The following is a 13,041-nucleotide window of genomic DNA, read 5'->3' as shown; positions in this document are numbered from 1 at the left end:
GATCATATTTTCTAAGTGAGTAGATCAGTCTGAGGGCGGTGTTTTGTATGGTCTGGAGTTGCAAGAAACCTACAGGGTTTGCATACCAAAATTTTATATATGCCCCCACCCATCCCCAAGAAACCCTTCAAGAACAGACCCCCCTAAACTCCCCTCCTCCCCCCTCCCTCGGACCCGGACGCTCCGAGCAAGCGTGATGATAGAAGAGCGTACTGTCTTCTCTGGAGGAACTTCTCGTAGTAGCATACCGGAGTGTCCCCCTAATTCTATAATACTGCATGCATTTTAAGGGACCTTTCCTGGTCTGCCTATTCCTCTCCCATGGCCACGCCCTTTTGCAGATCCACATGGAACACTGATACACTGTTCTATAAATGGGCAAGCACATAAGTGTTTTCACATGGAACTATCATTTCTGCCTTGTTTTGGTGCTTTTCACTCACTAGAATGATTGTTTCATACCAACAATTCAGAAATAGCACCTAACATTCGGCACCATAAATAGAATTTCTCCCCAAGAATCTTATTTGCAAGTATACATTACAAAATGTTTATGCATTATAAAAATACAGAGATATTGTTAAATATAGATCCAACACATGTATTCTTTGACCCTTCTCAACTAACAGGGTTCCTCTCTACGAAACGCCTGGAAGGGGTAAATGAAATAACACCAATAGTAAAGTAATTAAGTAAACTCCTCTACTGCAGTCAGATTTTTTGCTTTTCTTGTTAATAATATGACTTATTCTTGGATCCATATTATGGGATTAATAGTATTGAATAAGAATGTTATTGCCTAATTGAGACTTTGTTCTGTTTAAATATGTTATTTTTCTTATTTTCAATATTCTGTACAAGAGGTTTCTTGGAAAATTTTAAAAGCAATAAATAAATAATTAACATAAAAATACAGAGAAATAGAGGAGATAGCTCCTTTTCTTCTTAAATATTATTAGAAGTGTTCCATCTGTTGGGCATACATATTTTCTACATATTGCCCCCACCCCCTTTACAAAAGCGTAGCACGATTTTTAGTGCCACCCCGCGGCAGTAACAACTCCGACTCTCATAGAATTCCTATGAGCTTAGGAGCTGTTACCTCCACCACTGGCATTAAAAACCACACTACGCTTTTGTAAAAGGGAGGGGACTATATGTATTATAAAAAGCCAATTTTTTTTAAAGTTTTAAGTGGTCTGGCTTAGCTGTGCTATGCTGACAGAAGACTTTTTGACTGGGTTAAGGATTCTCCAGGGTGAGGGTGGGAATGGGAAGCAGAACTTTGCAGAAAGAACTCACTCAGGCATTGTTATGAGAGCTGGGAAATCCGCCCTGTGAAAACACAGAGAAAGAGAGGAGGTAACTCAAAATAACACTAGCAGGGTGATGCAAACATACAGGACACACATGAATGTTTTCCTTTGAACTGGGTGCGGCATAATGAGTTGCAGTAATTCCATGAATCTGGAAGCTTTTTCCCATAGAAAATTCCTAGCACCCAATCGCTTGATAAAATCAATATACTTTTTCTGCTATTGTTACAGGAAGTATGATCAGATCTCACTGCCCCCTTACAAGAGTAAATAATGTAAATATATGTCAGCTTTTATTTACATCTCTTTAATCTCTACCTCTGTTGCAGAGGGGTAAATTCACTATGCTTTATTCCTTGCCACAGGTGCTCTGAGGTGGTGGGTATGAGGGTTACTTTACTCCAGAAGTGGGTGCACAGATTATTTTTGGTGCCCATAGCTATAACTCAAAGGGCATCATTCTATAAATGGCGCCTAACTCAGCAGGTGCCTGGGGGAAACAGCACTTACCACATGTCATTCAAAGTTAGGTGCCATTTATAGAATCACATCTAGCAGCACCTAAATTGAGTTGGACACTGGTAGGTGCCTGTATATTAGGATAGGGTTTTCTGTGCTCTTAACTCTATTTCCAAGGGCTCCTTATACATTTGCTGTTTCATTCCTCTCCTCCTTCATTTTGTGCACTACATTCATCTTTGGCACTGATTTTCATATCCAGTTTTCATCCATTTTTCTGCCTCCATCTCGTATCCATCTACCTTTCCATCTCTTCCCCTTTCTTCCATCTATGTGCACATCTCCTTCCACTCTTCTCTTCCCCACCTATCCATGTGCACCATTTTTCCTTCTTCTTCCCCTCCCCTCCTCTCCATCCATGTGCACCATCTCCTTTCCCTCCCCTCTTGATTTCCCCTCCTTTCCATCCATATGCCACCATCTCCTTCGCCTCCCCTCCAGACATGTGCCCCTGATCATCTCCTCTCTACCTCTCCCATTCAGCATCTCTCCCTTCTTCCTCCTTCCCTTCCCATCCTCCTAGTTCCACCAAATGTCCTCCCCATTTGGTTCCAAAGCCCCCCTCACCACAAAAACTACAAGGTGCAGCTGTCCACTGCCTCTTCTGCATGGTTCCTTTGCTGTAATCTACTCAAGTGGAAACTGGAAGTTGCTTCAGAGGTGGGTAGACCACAGCAGAACAGTGCAGAGGAGGCCACCAGCAGCACTGGCGAATCGATGCCACGCCAGCGCCCTCCTTGTAGTTTTTGAGGTGAGAGGGGGCTTTGGAATCCAGTAGGGAGCTGTGAGCCACACAAGAAGTGCCCGTGGGCAGCCATTGGCTCGTGGGCCTTGCAATGAAGAGCATAAGAACATACGAATAGCCTTACTGGGTCAGACCAATGGTCCATCAAGCCCAGTAGCCCATTCTCATGGTGGCCAATCCAGGTCACTAGTGCCTGGCCAAAACCCAAGGAGTAGCAATATTCCATGCTATCGATCCAGGGCAAGCAGTGGCTCCCCCCATGTCTTTCTCAATAATACACTATGGACTTTTTCTCCAGGAACTTGTCCAAACCTTTCTTAAAACCAGCAATGCATTCCAGAGCTTAACTATTCTCTGAGTGAAAAAAAATTTCTTCCTATTGGTTTTAAAAGTATTTCCCTGTAACTTCTTCGAGTGTCCCCTAGTCTTTGTAATTTTTGACGTAGTGAAAAGGTCCTATTTAATGATTTAAAAGATCTCTGAGGATTTTTCCAACCCCTGTTAGTATAATAACAAAAAGTAGTTAAAAATAGCAAAAATATAAATTATTAATTATTATTAATCATTAAAAATATCAATTAGTGGAATTAAGGATGAATTCACAGTGGAGTTTGCTTTCTGGAGTGTGTATTTTCACCACTGATTCTGACTGATTATTGAGTGAATCATTAGAACATTGCTATTAATGGGAGAAATAGAAAATCAGCCATTTTCCAGCTGCAATAAAAATGGCCTTAGTAGGTGAAAAAAAAACCCACCATTTAAGAGCACACTAAAGCCAACTTTTATCACAGTTTGGTAAAAGGACCCTTTAGTAAGGATTACATCTAAAATATTTTCCCTTCTCCTTGGTTCCAGGATCAGCTGATCTGTGAAGCTGTCATTTTTACAGCATCTAGAATCTTAATCTCCCTAGCGTTGTGTGCTGATGAAACATTTACTTAATCAATACTGTGGTAATTGAAGCCTTGTTCATAAATGACAAAGTGTAAGAGTCTTGCACACAAGTGATAAACCCAAGCTTCCGTCGTCATTCTCACTGGTGGCATAACTCCAGACACCTGTACTGCTACTTTGAAGAGTTTTAATCACATTATGCCTCCATGTGAAGGACCAGGTTGGGGGTGGAGAGCAAGAACATCACAAGATTTTTTCCTTGACTCTGAGTAACAAAGTAGGATGATAAGCTTGAAACTTTCTGGCAATCTGGTTTGGAAAGCAATCCTTCACAAGTATTTTTTTTCCTTAACTGTGTTCTGACAGTATCTCAGGTACAGTACTGAATGCAACGGGGGTTATAATTTTTAGAATCACAGTTTTTTGTACAGAGTGTGAAGCTAGTTACTTCCTTCTATAGTATATTTCTGCACAGCCCTTGAGGAATTGAGGGAAAAGAAGCAGCTTAACTCTAGTATTAGATCACCTCAGTTACTGACATTTTCTGAAGTTTTGCTTGACATAAGTATTACATTTAAAAAGGGCAATGACTTGATCATCTCTGCTTTCAGGCACTCATGACTCATTATATGAGTTTAACATCTCATACTGCACAGATTTGAAGGAGGCATAAAACTTATGGAAGTGAGTAACAGAAATACCCTATTTTCAAATGATCAACTAAATTCCAGAGACGATGGAAGATAATGTGACCTGTTTACTAAAGTGTGATAAGTTCTTGCATGGACCATGTGTTCAGTGCAAAACTGAATGCATAGTAAGTACAAAGCCTATGAACAAAGGCCCGGATTCTCACACCGGCGCCGATATTGACAGCCGAATTAAAAGCAGCCACCAATCGTGTGTCAATTGTGCATTAGTACTGGTTTCGGAATCACGCCGACGTGAAAAATAGGCGCTGGAAATGTAGGCCAAGGTTTTCCGGGCCTCTACATTTCCAGTGCCTATTGTCACTTGAATGGCGCCTATGTAGGCACTTTAGGTCACTCCTTTGATGTTCAGCAGCCTAAAGTGCCTACGTAGGCGGGATTCTGGTGCTGATTTTCCAGGCACAAGTATGCACTTCAAATCTCAGTTAAAAAACATAATTTGGATGGCATTTATAATGGAGGTATGGGCGCCTATAGGCACAGATCCCGTTTATTCTATAACAGATCCTACCATGACCCTCCTATGGCCAGGCCCCCTTTTCAAACCACACATAAAATTTGCATCCTGATGCCTAAAAATACGCATGAAAATTTTGATTGATGCAGATTAGTGCCAATAATTGATTATTAGCACCCAATTATTGGTGCTAATTGGCTTGCTATTCATTTAAATTATGTGTGAAAATTGGGCATGTGCTGAGAGGGCAGGAGCAACCAAAGATTGATCCTGCACTCTATAGATATTTCTTTGATGGTGGGGTAAACTCTGGGGATGAAGGTAGGGGTGGAGGCTGCACTTGGGGCTTAGAGCTCTTTTTGGATTGTTGAGTTGGGATTTTTAAAATATATTTTGAGGCATGGTAGGCTTGAGATGGGGCCTACTTACTCAGAGGGTGAATGTTGCCCCTTTGAAACTTTTGCTGCCTTGGGAAAGGAACCTTATTTGGAAATTTTTTCAGACATTCTCACAACCTGGAATATACAAAGTTCCTGGCCAAGGCAGCACACAAAGTATCTCTCTTGAAAGTTGGCTAGAGATGTAATTAAGCACTGCTACTAACCCACACCTTATTGCAGATAAGTGAGAGAAAATTCAAAAGAGTGAGTCTCAGTCTTGGAAGACTGAATGAGCCAGTTGTTCCTCATCTGCCGTCATTTATGATACTACCAGACTACTTCCTTGCTAGCTCTCTAAGGGGTCCTTTTACTAAGGCGTGCAAACCGAATTAGCATGCGCTAATCGATTTGGCACATGCTAAATATTAGTGCCCGCTAAATGCTAACGCGCCCATAGAATATACCGGGCGCCTTAGCATTTAGTGCGCGCTAAATCAGTTTGTGCGCCTTAGTAAAAGGACCCCTAAATGCAGTGGAGATAAACTATTTTGATTCAGTAATTGCACTGAAAAGGGTGAAATCTTAGAAATGTATGATTGTAGCATATCTAAGAAATACTGTGATATTGGAAAAGGAACAAGTACTTTTAGCATTCTAAAAAACAGTACTCCGTCTCCATATTGGCCTCATTGCAGAAATTAATCCCCTCCCTTTTATCAAACTGCACTACTGAGCAGCACGAGCTAAATGCCTAGCTGCTCATAGGAATAGAGCGGGCGGCTCAGCAGTTAGCTCACGCTGCTTGGCAGCATAGCTTAATAAAAGAGGGGATAAAGTAGTAACAGTAGCCTAAGGATAAGAGAAGCACTGACTGAAATGGAGTCAGCAATGACATAGGAGATCATTAGATTTTAAATCCGGGGGAGGGGGGGAAACTCTGTCCAAAATGAGGGCATGAAGAGATATCCTGGCTTGGAGACTTCATATATGCCTCTCAGCTACAGATTATATCCCTGTTCATTATATAGAGCAGCTGTCCATCTTCTGGTGGGAGGCTCTGTCTGAACTAAATATAGCAAATAACCTGAAAAAAAAAATGCTCAGATGCTGCATCAAACCGAGGCTTGAATAGAAGTCTTAGAGTAGGGGGCAGAGGAAGACCTTTTAAACTTTCTTTGCATAAATCTCTATTCTTTTTCCAAACTTTAATTGGAGACTTTAATTAAAATCTAAAGATCAAGTCCATGTGCAGACAGGAGCTAATCAATGATCATGCCATCTGTTAGTGCGGGGAACTGTGAGACTGGCTCCATGTACAGCCAGAGATGCAGAACAGAGCACAGATGAGAGAACCTCCTCTTTTTTTCTTCCTGGAACAAAGGAAAAGCAGATCTTTCTTGCTCTCCAGGTTTCTGGCTACATCAGTTTATAGCTGACCGGCAGATCTTCTGGTGCTTCAGCTTTCTGCCATGTAGACCAAACATTTTTAATTTCTTTAGTCTCATGTCATTTACAGGATTTTTCATTTAATTAAAGATTTGGGGGGTTTGGGGGGGGGGTTGTAAGCAATATGCACTGTTGTTAAAAAAAATGTACCCTATTGCTTAGTTGGGTCCCTATTGAGAAAAAGAATGCATTTTTCAGCAATAGGGCACACAATTGACTAATGATGTATATCACGAGGGGCCGCTGAAAAATTCTCAGCCCAGTCAACAAAGTTGGGGCAGTTTCCATGGAGGGCTATACACTTAGGGCCTCTTTTACAAAGCTGTTTAGCACGGGCCACTGTGGTAACGGCCCAGAAGCCCATGGAGATTTAAAGGGCTTCAGGGTTGTTGCCACATGGCTTTTAGAACAGGCCCTTAGTTCTGTGATTTCCCGTTTTTTTCGTTCTGTCAGAAAAACACAGAACAAAAAAAAATGGAAAATTGCTGGACCAAGTGTATAGCCCTCAATGGAGACTGCACCAACTTTGTTGGTTGGGCTAAGAAATTTTCAGTGGCCCCTCATATTATTTAATAGTGCAAACTATTGATCCCATAGGAAAAAACATTTCTTTTGGTTTTTTATTGTTTTGGCTTAAAAATGACATGGAAATTTTTGTTAATATTTCCCATGTTGTTTCCAAAGAATGCATATTCCTATCAATTGGTATGTGTTGGGGGGTTATTATTCCAAAATAGTGACATTTTGCCTAGAAATTCTATACCACTGGCAGGGCTTAATTTCTAGGGAAATGGTCTGGAACACCATTCCACTCAGTGGCATAACCACTGGTGGATCCAAGTGGACTAGGGTCCACCCAACATCAGTGCACTCTTAGTAATAGCTGGCAGGGTTCCAGATAAATGCAGGAAGTTATTTCTATTAATATGGGAACCCTATTTACAGTCACTCTCTCCCAGATCCTGAAGTCTGATACTGAATAAGCTGGGAGATATACCTCATTAAAGGGGGGGAGGGGTGCATCTTGTTTGTGTTTTTTTAGGCTGTAAATATGGGCTATTTAAGCTGGTATTTTTGGGAAGGTTTTGGGTGCAAAGGCTGTGGATTCTAGTAGGCTTCTTTTGTTGTTGGCCTCTTTGCTTGCTGCTTTTTCTGCTTTCTGTGATATGGGCCTTGGATTTATTAGTTTATAGCTTTGTAGGGTGGGGGCTATTGGTTAAACTCTTTGATACTTGAATAGCAAATTTAAAAAAAAAACACAATGGGGTAAAGTGATATAATGAAACATTTTTGCTAAGCAGCGCGGAGCGTCACATCTTGACCACCGTCTTAAATGGCGCCAAAATGAAACCTTAGGAATGCGCCTAGCAAATTTGTGAAATTCACGTTAAGCCAGCATGTTTGTCACCCAAATAAAACATCCCTCCCCCCTCCCCCCCCCCGTCTTTTATTTATGGCCAGCCAGAATACAATGCGGCCTCGATGACAGTATCTCTGGTAGTACCAGGGCACGGAATCCGTCAGAGGCTGGCATCCTGTGCAATTGCATACGATGTATCTATGGAAACCGCATCCAGGCCTTTCACACAGCAAGCTGGAGCGTCACCATAGTAACCAGTAAAGGCGTGCTCGCAAGAGAAGGGCGGAGCAGGGTCGTCGGTTGTGTAGTACGCAGGCGCGCGCGGCATTCAGATAGTCCCGTTATGGCGGAGGTGCGCGTTTTTCTTGTTTCGCTGCTGCTGCTGCTGTTGCTGTTCGGTGAGTCTGAACTGAAGGCGAGGGACGGAGCGGGCGCCTAACGGTGCTGCGGTGGACAGGCTTTTAGGCGGGGTGGCCCGGGAGCTGTGTTTTTTTGTTGGTTTTTTTTCGGAAATGGTGTTAGTGGAACTATCTGCTCTCTCTTTTCCTCTCGCCTCTGCCCTTCCCATGTTTTACTCCTCTGTCCTCCTCTTTTCCTCTCTTCTCTCACCTCCTTTGTCCTCTCCCTTTCTCTTTGTTTTGCGGTGTGCTCAAACGGTTTCCATGCTACTTTCCAGCGTTCCTGGAAGAGCGCTTTGCTTAACATGTGGAAATGATTTGAGGAGCATGAGCTACGAGCTGACCCCCCCCCCCTCTAATGTCAGGGTCTAAAACGAAGTCGAGCTCGGTGAGGCGTTTCTAATCCGAGGGTTCCAGCCTTTGGGGAGAGGGAGACACTTTTTAGCTTTTATATGGTATTTTAACAAAGCACCCCTGGAGGTCAGTTTAGCTTATCCCTCTCTGATCCTGCCTCCCTACCAACACTACCACCGCTACTATTGAGAACCGATTTCCGTGAGGGACGCAGGGTTTAGTATAGAGGTCTGCACGGGAACGGGAATTGCGGGGGTCCCACGGGAATCCCACGGGACTCCCATGGGGACCCCCCCCCCCTCTGGCCCATGGGACTCCCACGGGGACCCCCCTCTGGCCAACGGGACTCCCACGGGGATGGAAGCAGGGTTCGTTCATATAATATAATGGACACGTCAGCCTTAGTAAAAGAGAGGGTTTATAAGTTAATTACCTGAACAGAAAACAATAAAAGGGTTCCATCAAAGAGATTCCACAAGGAAAACAGCAGCGCAAACAAAAGAAACTGTGCAATTGATGATCCTGTAAGAAGTAATTGCTGCTTTTTCTGGGGACGGACGGGTGGAGGTACTTCTTTGCGGGGATGGGTGGGTACGAAGAGGATCCTGACGGGGACGGGTGGGGAATGGAGAGGATCCTGGCGGGGACGGGCGGTAATGGGTGGGATTTCTGTCCTCGCGCAGCTCTCTAGTTTAGTACCTCTAGTTCTCTTTCCTGGATTTTCTTTCTCATATCCCCAATCAAAAGAAAAAAACTATCTTGAGTTGTGTATTTTTCATGTTATACAGTAGCTTCTGTGCATCTTACGAGTCATGCAGCATCATCTCAGTTGAAATAAATCTACCCCCCCTTTTTTTTTTTTTTTTTTACTTGTCCTGCAAAATTTGCTCACAGTCACACTAATCCTGTATGAAAAAAAGCTTGGGTGCAGCAGATTAGTTCTGTAAGGGACAAATGCTGTGTTTAAAACAGACTATTTTAATGCAAATTATTCCATATGATAAGGGTACAAGGAATATCAAGTCCTTGAATATCAGAGCACTATATTCATTTACTGGCAGAATGTTTGTGTTCCTGAGCAGGAAATGTTTTAGTTCTGTTTGCCAGAAATTTGTTAATTCAGATGACACTTGAGTTTGATTTCAGCTACATATCTACTGTTACATTAGGAAATATTGAAGGTGTTAGAAATAACACATGATTAACCTAATATAAAACCAGGTATTTGGCATATTCACAACTTGCTTCGTAAGTGTGGTTGTTTAATTTATTCTTGAGTGCTAGATAATGACAACTCTAAGAGGTGATTGGTGTAAAAATATCAAATCATATTACAAACAGTATATGCAATTTGTGATCCTATCACTTAGGAAAAAAAAAGGGGGGGATTTGATGGCATAATTGTACTTCTGTGCCCAAGACAGAAGTGTGATTTCATTACAAGCAGAACTAACGCATTTTGTAATATAGGTATTTATGTAGTGCAAATAAAAGTTTGATAAGTATTCATGCATTATTAACAAGTCACTACTTAAAGGCTGAAATGTATTTCAGAAGGGTTGTATACTGTATTTTCTTATTTCCTGTTCAGTGACAGGTATTATATTCTGCAAAGAATCCAGGTTTGCACTATAAGGTTAATAAACACAAACCTTCAGACTATTTTTTTGCTTGATCTAATAATTGCATCATTCCTTGAGTAATAAAGATACTGAGTATACATAATGTCATACACCCTAATATTCGTTTGAATAGCACTTAATACGAAATTATAATTCTCATTAAGTTCAATTTCATATTGGGCAGGTATGTCTGACTTATATAAGCCCAGTGTTCTCCCCAGACATTTTTTTCAGCCGGGTGGCATGAAAAAGTAGCCGTTTGGGGCGGGATGGGGAAATTTGGTGGTGGGGAAAATTAACCCCCTCTTTTACTAAGGTGCGCTAGCGTTTTTAGCGCACGCAAACCCCCGCACTATGCAGGAAAACTAACGCCAGGAGTTAAAATACATTTCTCCCACTTTCACTAGGTGTAACTGATAAATATGATTTGACATTCAATTATAATAAGCAAGCAAAATACAGCATGCCAGAGGAAAAAGCCTTCAATCTTATTATAGTGAAAAGAATTAATGGGTGAGTTCCTATTGCTGGCATTAAAAACCACCCCTATATGCCATTGAACTTATAAAATAAGAGAGATTGTATATTATCCCAGGACAAGCAGGCAGCATATTCCCACACATGGGTGACGTCACCGACGGAGCCCCGCAGCGGACAGCCTCGAAAGCAAACTTGCTTGAAGATCTCGAGCTTTTGAGTGCTGCATCGCGCATGCGCGCGTGCCTTCCCGCCCGAACTAGGGGGCGCATCTCCTGTGAGGATCCTCAGTTCAACGTTTTCCGCGGAGCTGAGAAGACTTGTCGACTTGGTTCCCATAGCGTTGTGCCTTCTCTTCACCGCGGCTGAGTACTTTATGTTGTTTTCGGTCGCTGTGTTCTAATTCTGTTCTTTTCTAAAAAAAAAAATAATAAAAATCCTTTTGTTTTTTATTTGACGTCGGGTTGGGAGATTGAGGCCTAGGCCTCTCTTCCTCGTTCTCGACACGGACTTTGTCCTATCTATGTCCCGGCCTGTTACCGGGTTTAAAAGGTGTTATCAGTGCGGCAGGACTATCTCCATCACTGATCCCCATAGTCGGTGTATGATCTGTCTCGGGTCGACTCATCGCCCCGAAGATTGTCTTCGCTGCCTCACTCTTCAACCTTGTGCCTTCAAGCGCCGCTGCGACAGGTTCTTAGAACTTTTCCCTCGCATGGAGCCTGAAAAAGCTGTGGCCTCGGTCGAGGCATCTGTTAAACCCTCGACTTCGGGGCAACCCTCGAGTGCTAAAACCTCGACCTCACCTCCTTGACAGGCCTCGGCCTCGAAGACCTCCGGGTCCTCGCCCTCGAAGGCCTCGGCGGTGTCCTCGAAGCCTGGATTGGGGGGTAAGTCTCCTGCTTCCTTTTCAGGTACCATCCCTAAGAAGCCGACGGAGTCTGCGTCCACGCAACCTGGGGTTCCAGGTTCGACTCCGTCTTCTCGACCATCTTCAAAATGTGCTTCCAAGTCCAGGGAATACTCTCATTCGAGGTCGCCCTCCTTGGAACGCACGAGACCACCTGTGACTCCAAGTCCCTTGGTCTCCGTCCCCATGTTTGAGGACATGCTTAAGTCAATTTTGACTACGCAGATTTCCTCGATAGTGGCTCAGTTGGTCCCGGCCTCGACTCTGTCTTCGCAACTCCAGCCTGAGCAGCAGTCTGCACCTCGTCGACGATCTCCTCGTCGCTTGTCTCGATCTAAGGTTTCCTCGTCGGATTCCTCTCCTGAACGGGTGGCTAAACAATCAGTGCCTCGATCGAAGCATCGGTCTCGGTCTTCGAAGCTCACTTCCTCGAAGAGCTCGAGGCATTCGGATCTCGCTTCGAAGATTGTGCCTCGTTCTCACAGTACCGTTGCCTCTTCGGTTTCATCGAGACATTCGAGGTCGAGGTCTCCACCTTCGAGGCGTTTGTCTGCGGGATCAATCTCCTCTGGCTAAACCTCGTACTCCGCGTACCTCTCCAACTCGGAGCCTTAAGCGGAAGCATTCAGCCACTCCTCCTCTGACTGGCAGTGGAGCATCCTCCATCACTTTGCATCTCGAATCGGAACCCGTCTCTCAATATTCGCGCGAGGCTTCTCCATCGTTTTCAGTGGCGCCTCATACTCGTTCTGCCTCCCCTGAGGAAGCCTCGACCTCGAAGTCTTCTTCATTTGCGAAATTCGTTTTCGACATGGGGCAGGCGCTTAATATAGACTTGCATTCCGATTCGAAGTACACGCCTGAATATCTGGCGGATATGGAGCTTTCCCATCCTCCTAAGGAGACTTTGCGTCTGCCCATGACACCGGTGCTGAAGCAGACTTTCCTGCGGAATATGGAGACTCCTTATTCTGTGACAGCGATCCCATCGAAGTTGGAGTCTCGGTATCGCACTGTTCCCTGCAAAGGTTTCGAGAAATCTCAACTTTCTCATCAGTCTCTAGTGGTGGAATCGTCCCTGAAGAAAGCTCATCCTTCTAAGGTGTCTGCAACAGTCCCACCGGGGCGCGAAGGACGAACTATGGACAAGTTTGGGCGCAGACTTTATCAAAATTCAATGATGACAAATCGAATTTTGAATTACAACTATGTCTTTACTTCATATTTTAATTATTTTTTGAAGCAGTTGTCATCCTTTTGCCCAGACTGGCCCAAAGAACGCCTTTCTGAATATAAACACATTATTCAGTCTCTCTCTCAATTGCGTCTCTTCATGTTGCAGGCATCTTATGATGCTTTTGAGCTTTCTTCCAGGGTCTCGACATTTGCAGTGGCCATGCGACATCTTGCATGGCTCAGGATAGTGGACATGGATCCCAATTTACAGGAT

At 43.5% G+C, this 13,041-nt stretch overlaps 1 protein-coding gene across 1 annotated transcript in view; it reads left to right on the top strand.

The window, feature by feature from the left end:
- The first annotated feature begins 8,105 nt into the window (after positions 1-8,105).
- JAM3 (junctional adhesion molecule 3) overlaps positions 8,106-13,041 on the top strand; it is a 147,306-nt gene continuing 142,370 nt past the window's right edge. Inside the window, exon 1 of the mRNA XM_033918892.1 lies at positions 8,106-8,228. Coding sequence (XP_033774783.1) covers positions 8,174-8,228 — 55 coding nt within the window. The 5' untranslated portion in view covers positions 8,106-8,173. The remainder of the gene's footprint in view (positions 8,229-13,041) is intronic.

This window comes from Geotrypetes seraphini, chromosome 13 (assembly GCF_902459505.1).
Source record: "Geotrypetes seraphini chromosome 13, aGeoSer1.1, whole genome shotgun sequence".
Taxonomy (NCBI): Eukaryota; Metazoa; Chordata; class Amphibia; order Gymnophiona; family Dermophiidae; genus Geotrypetes; species Geotrypetes seraphini.
This window is presented reverse-complemented; position numbering and strand designations above follow the sequence as displayed.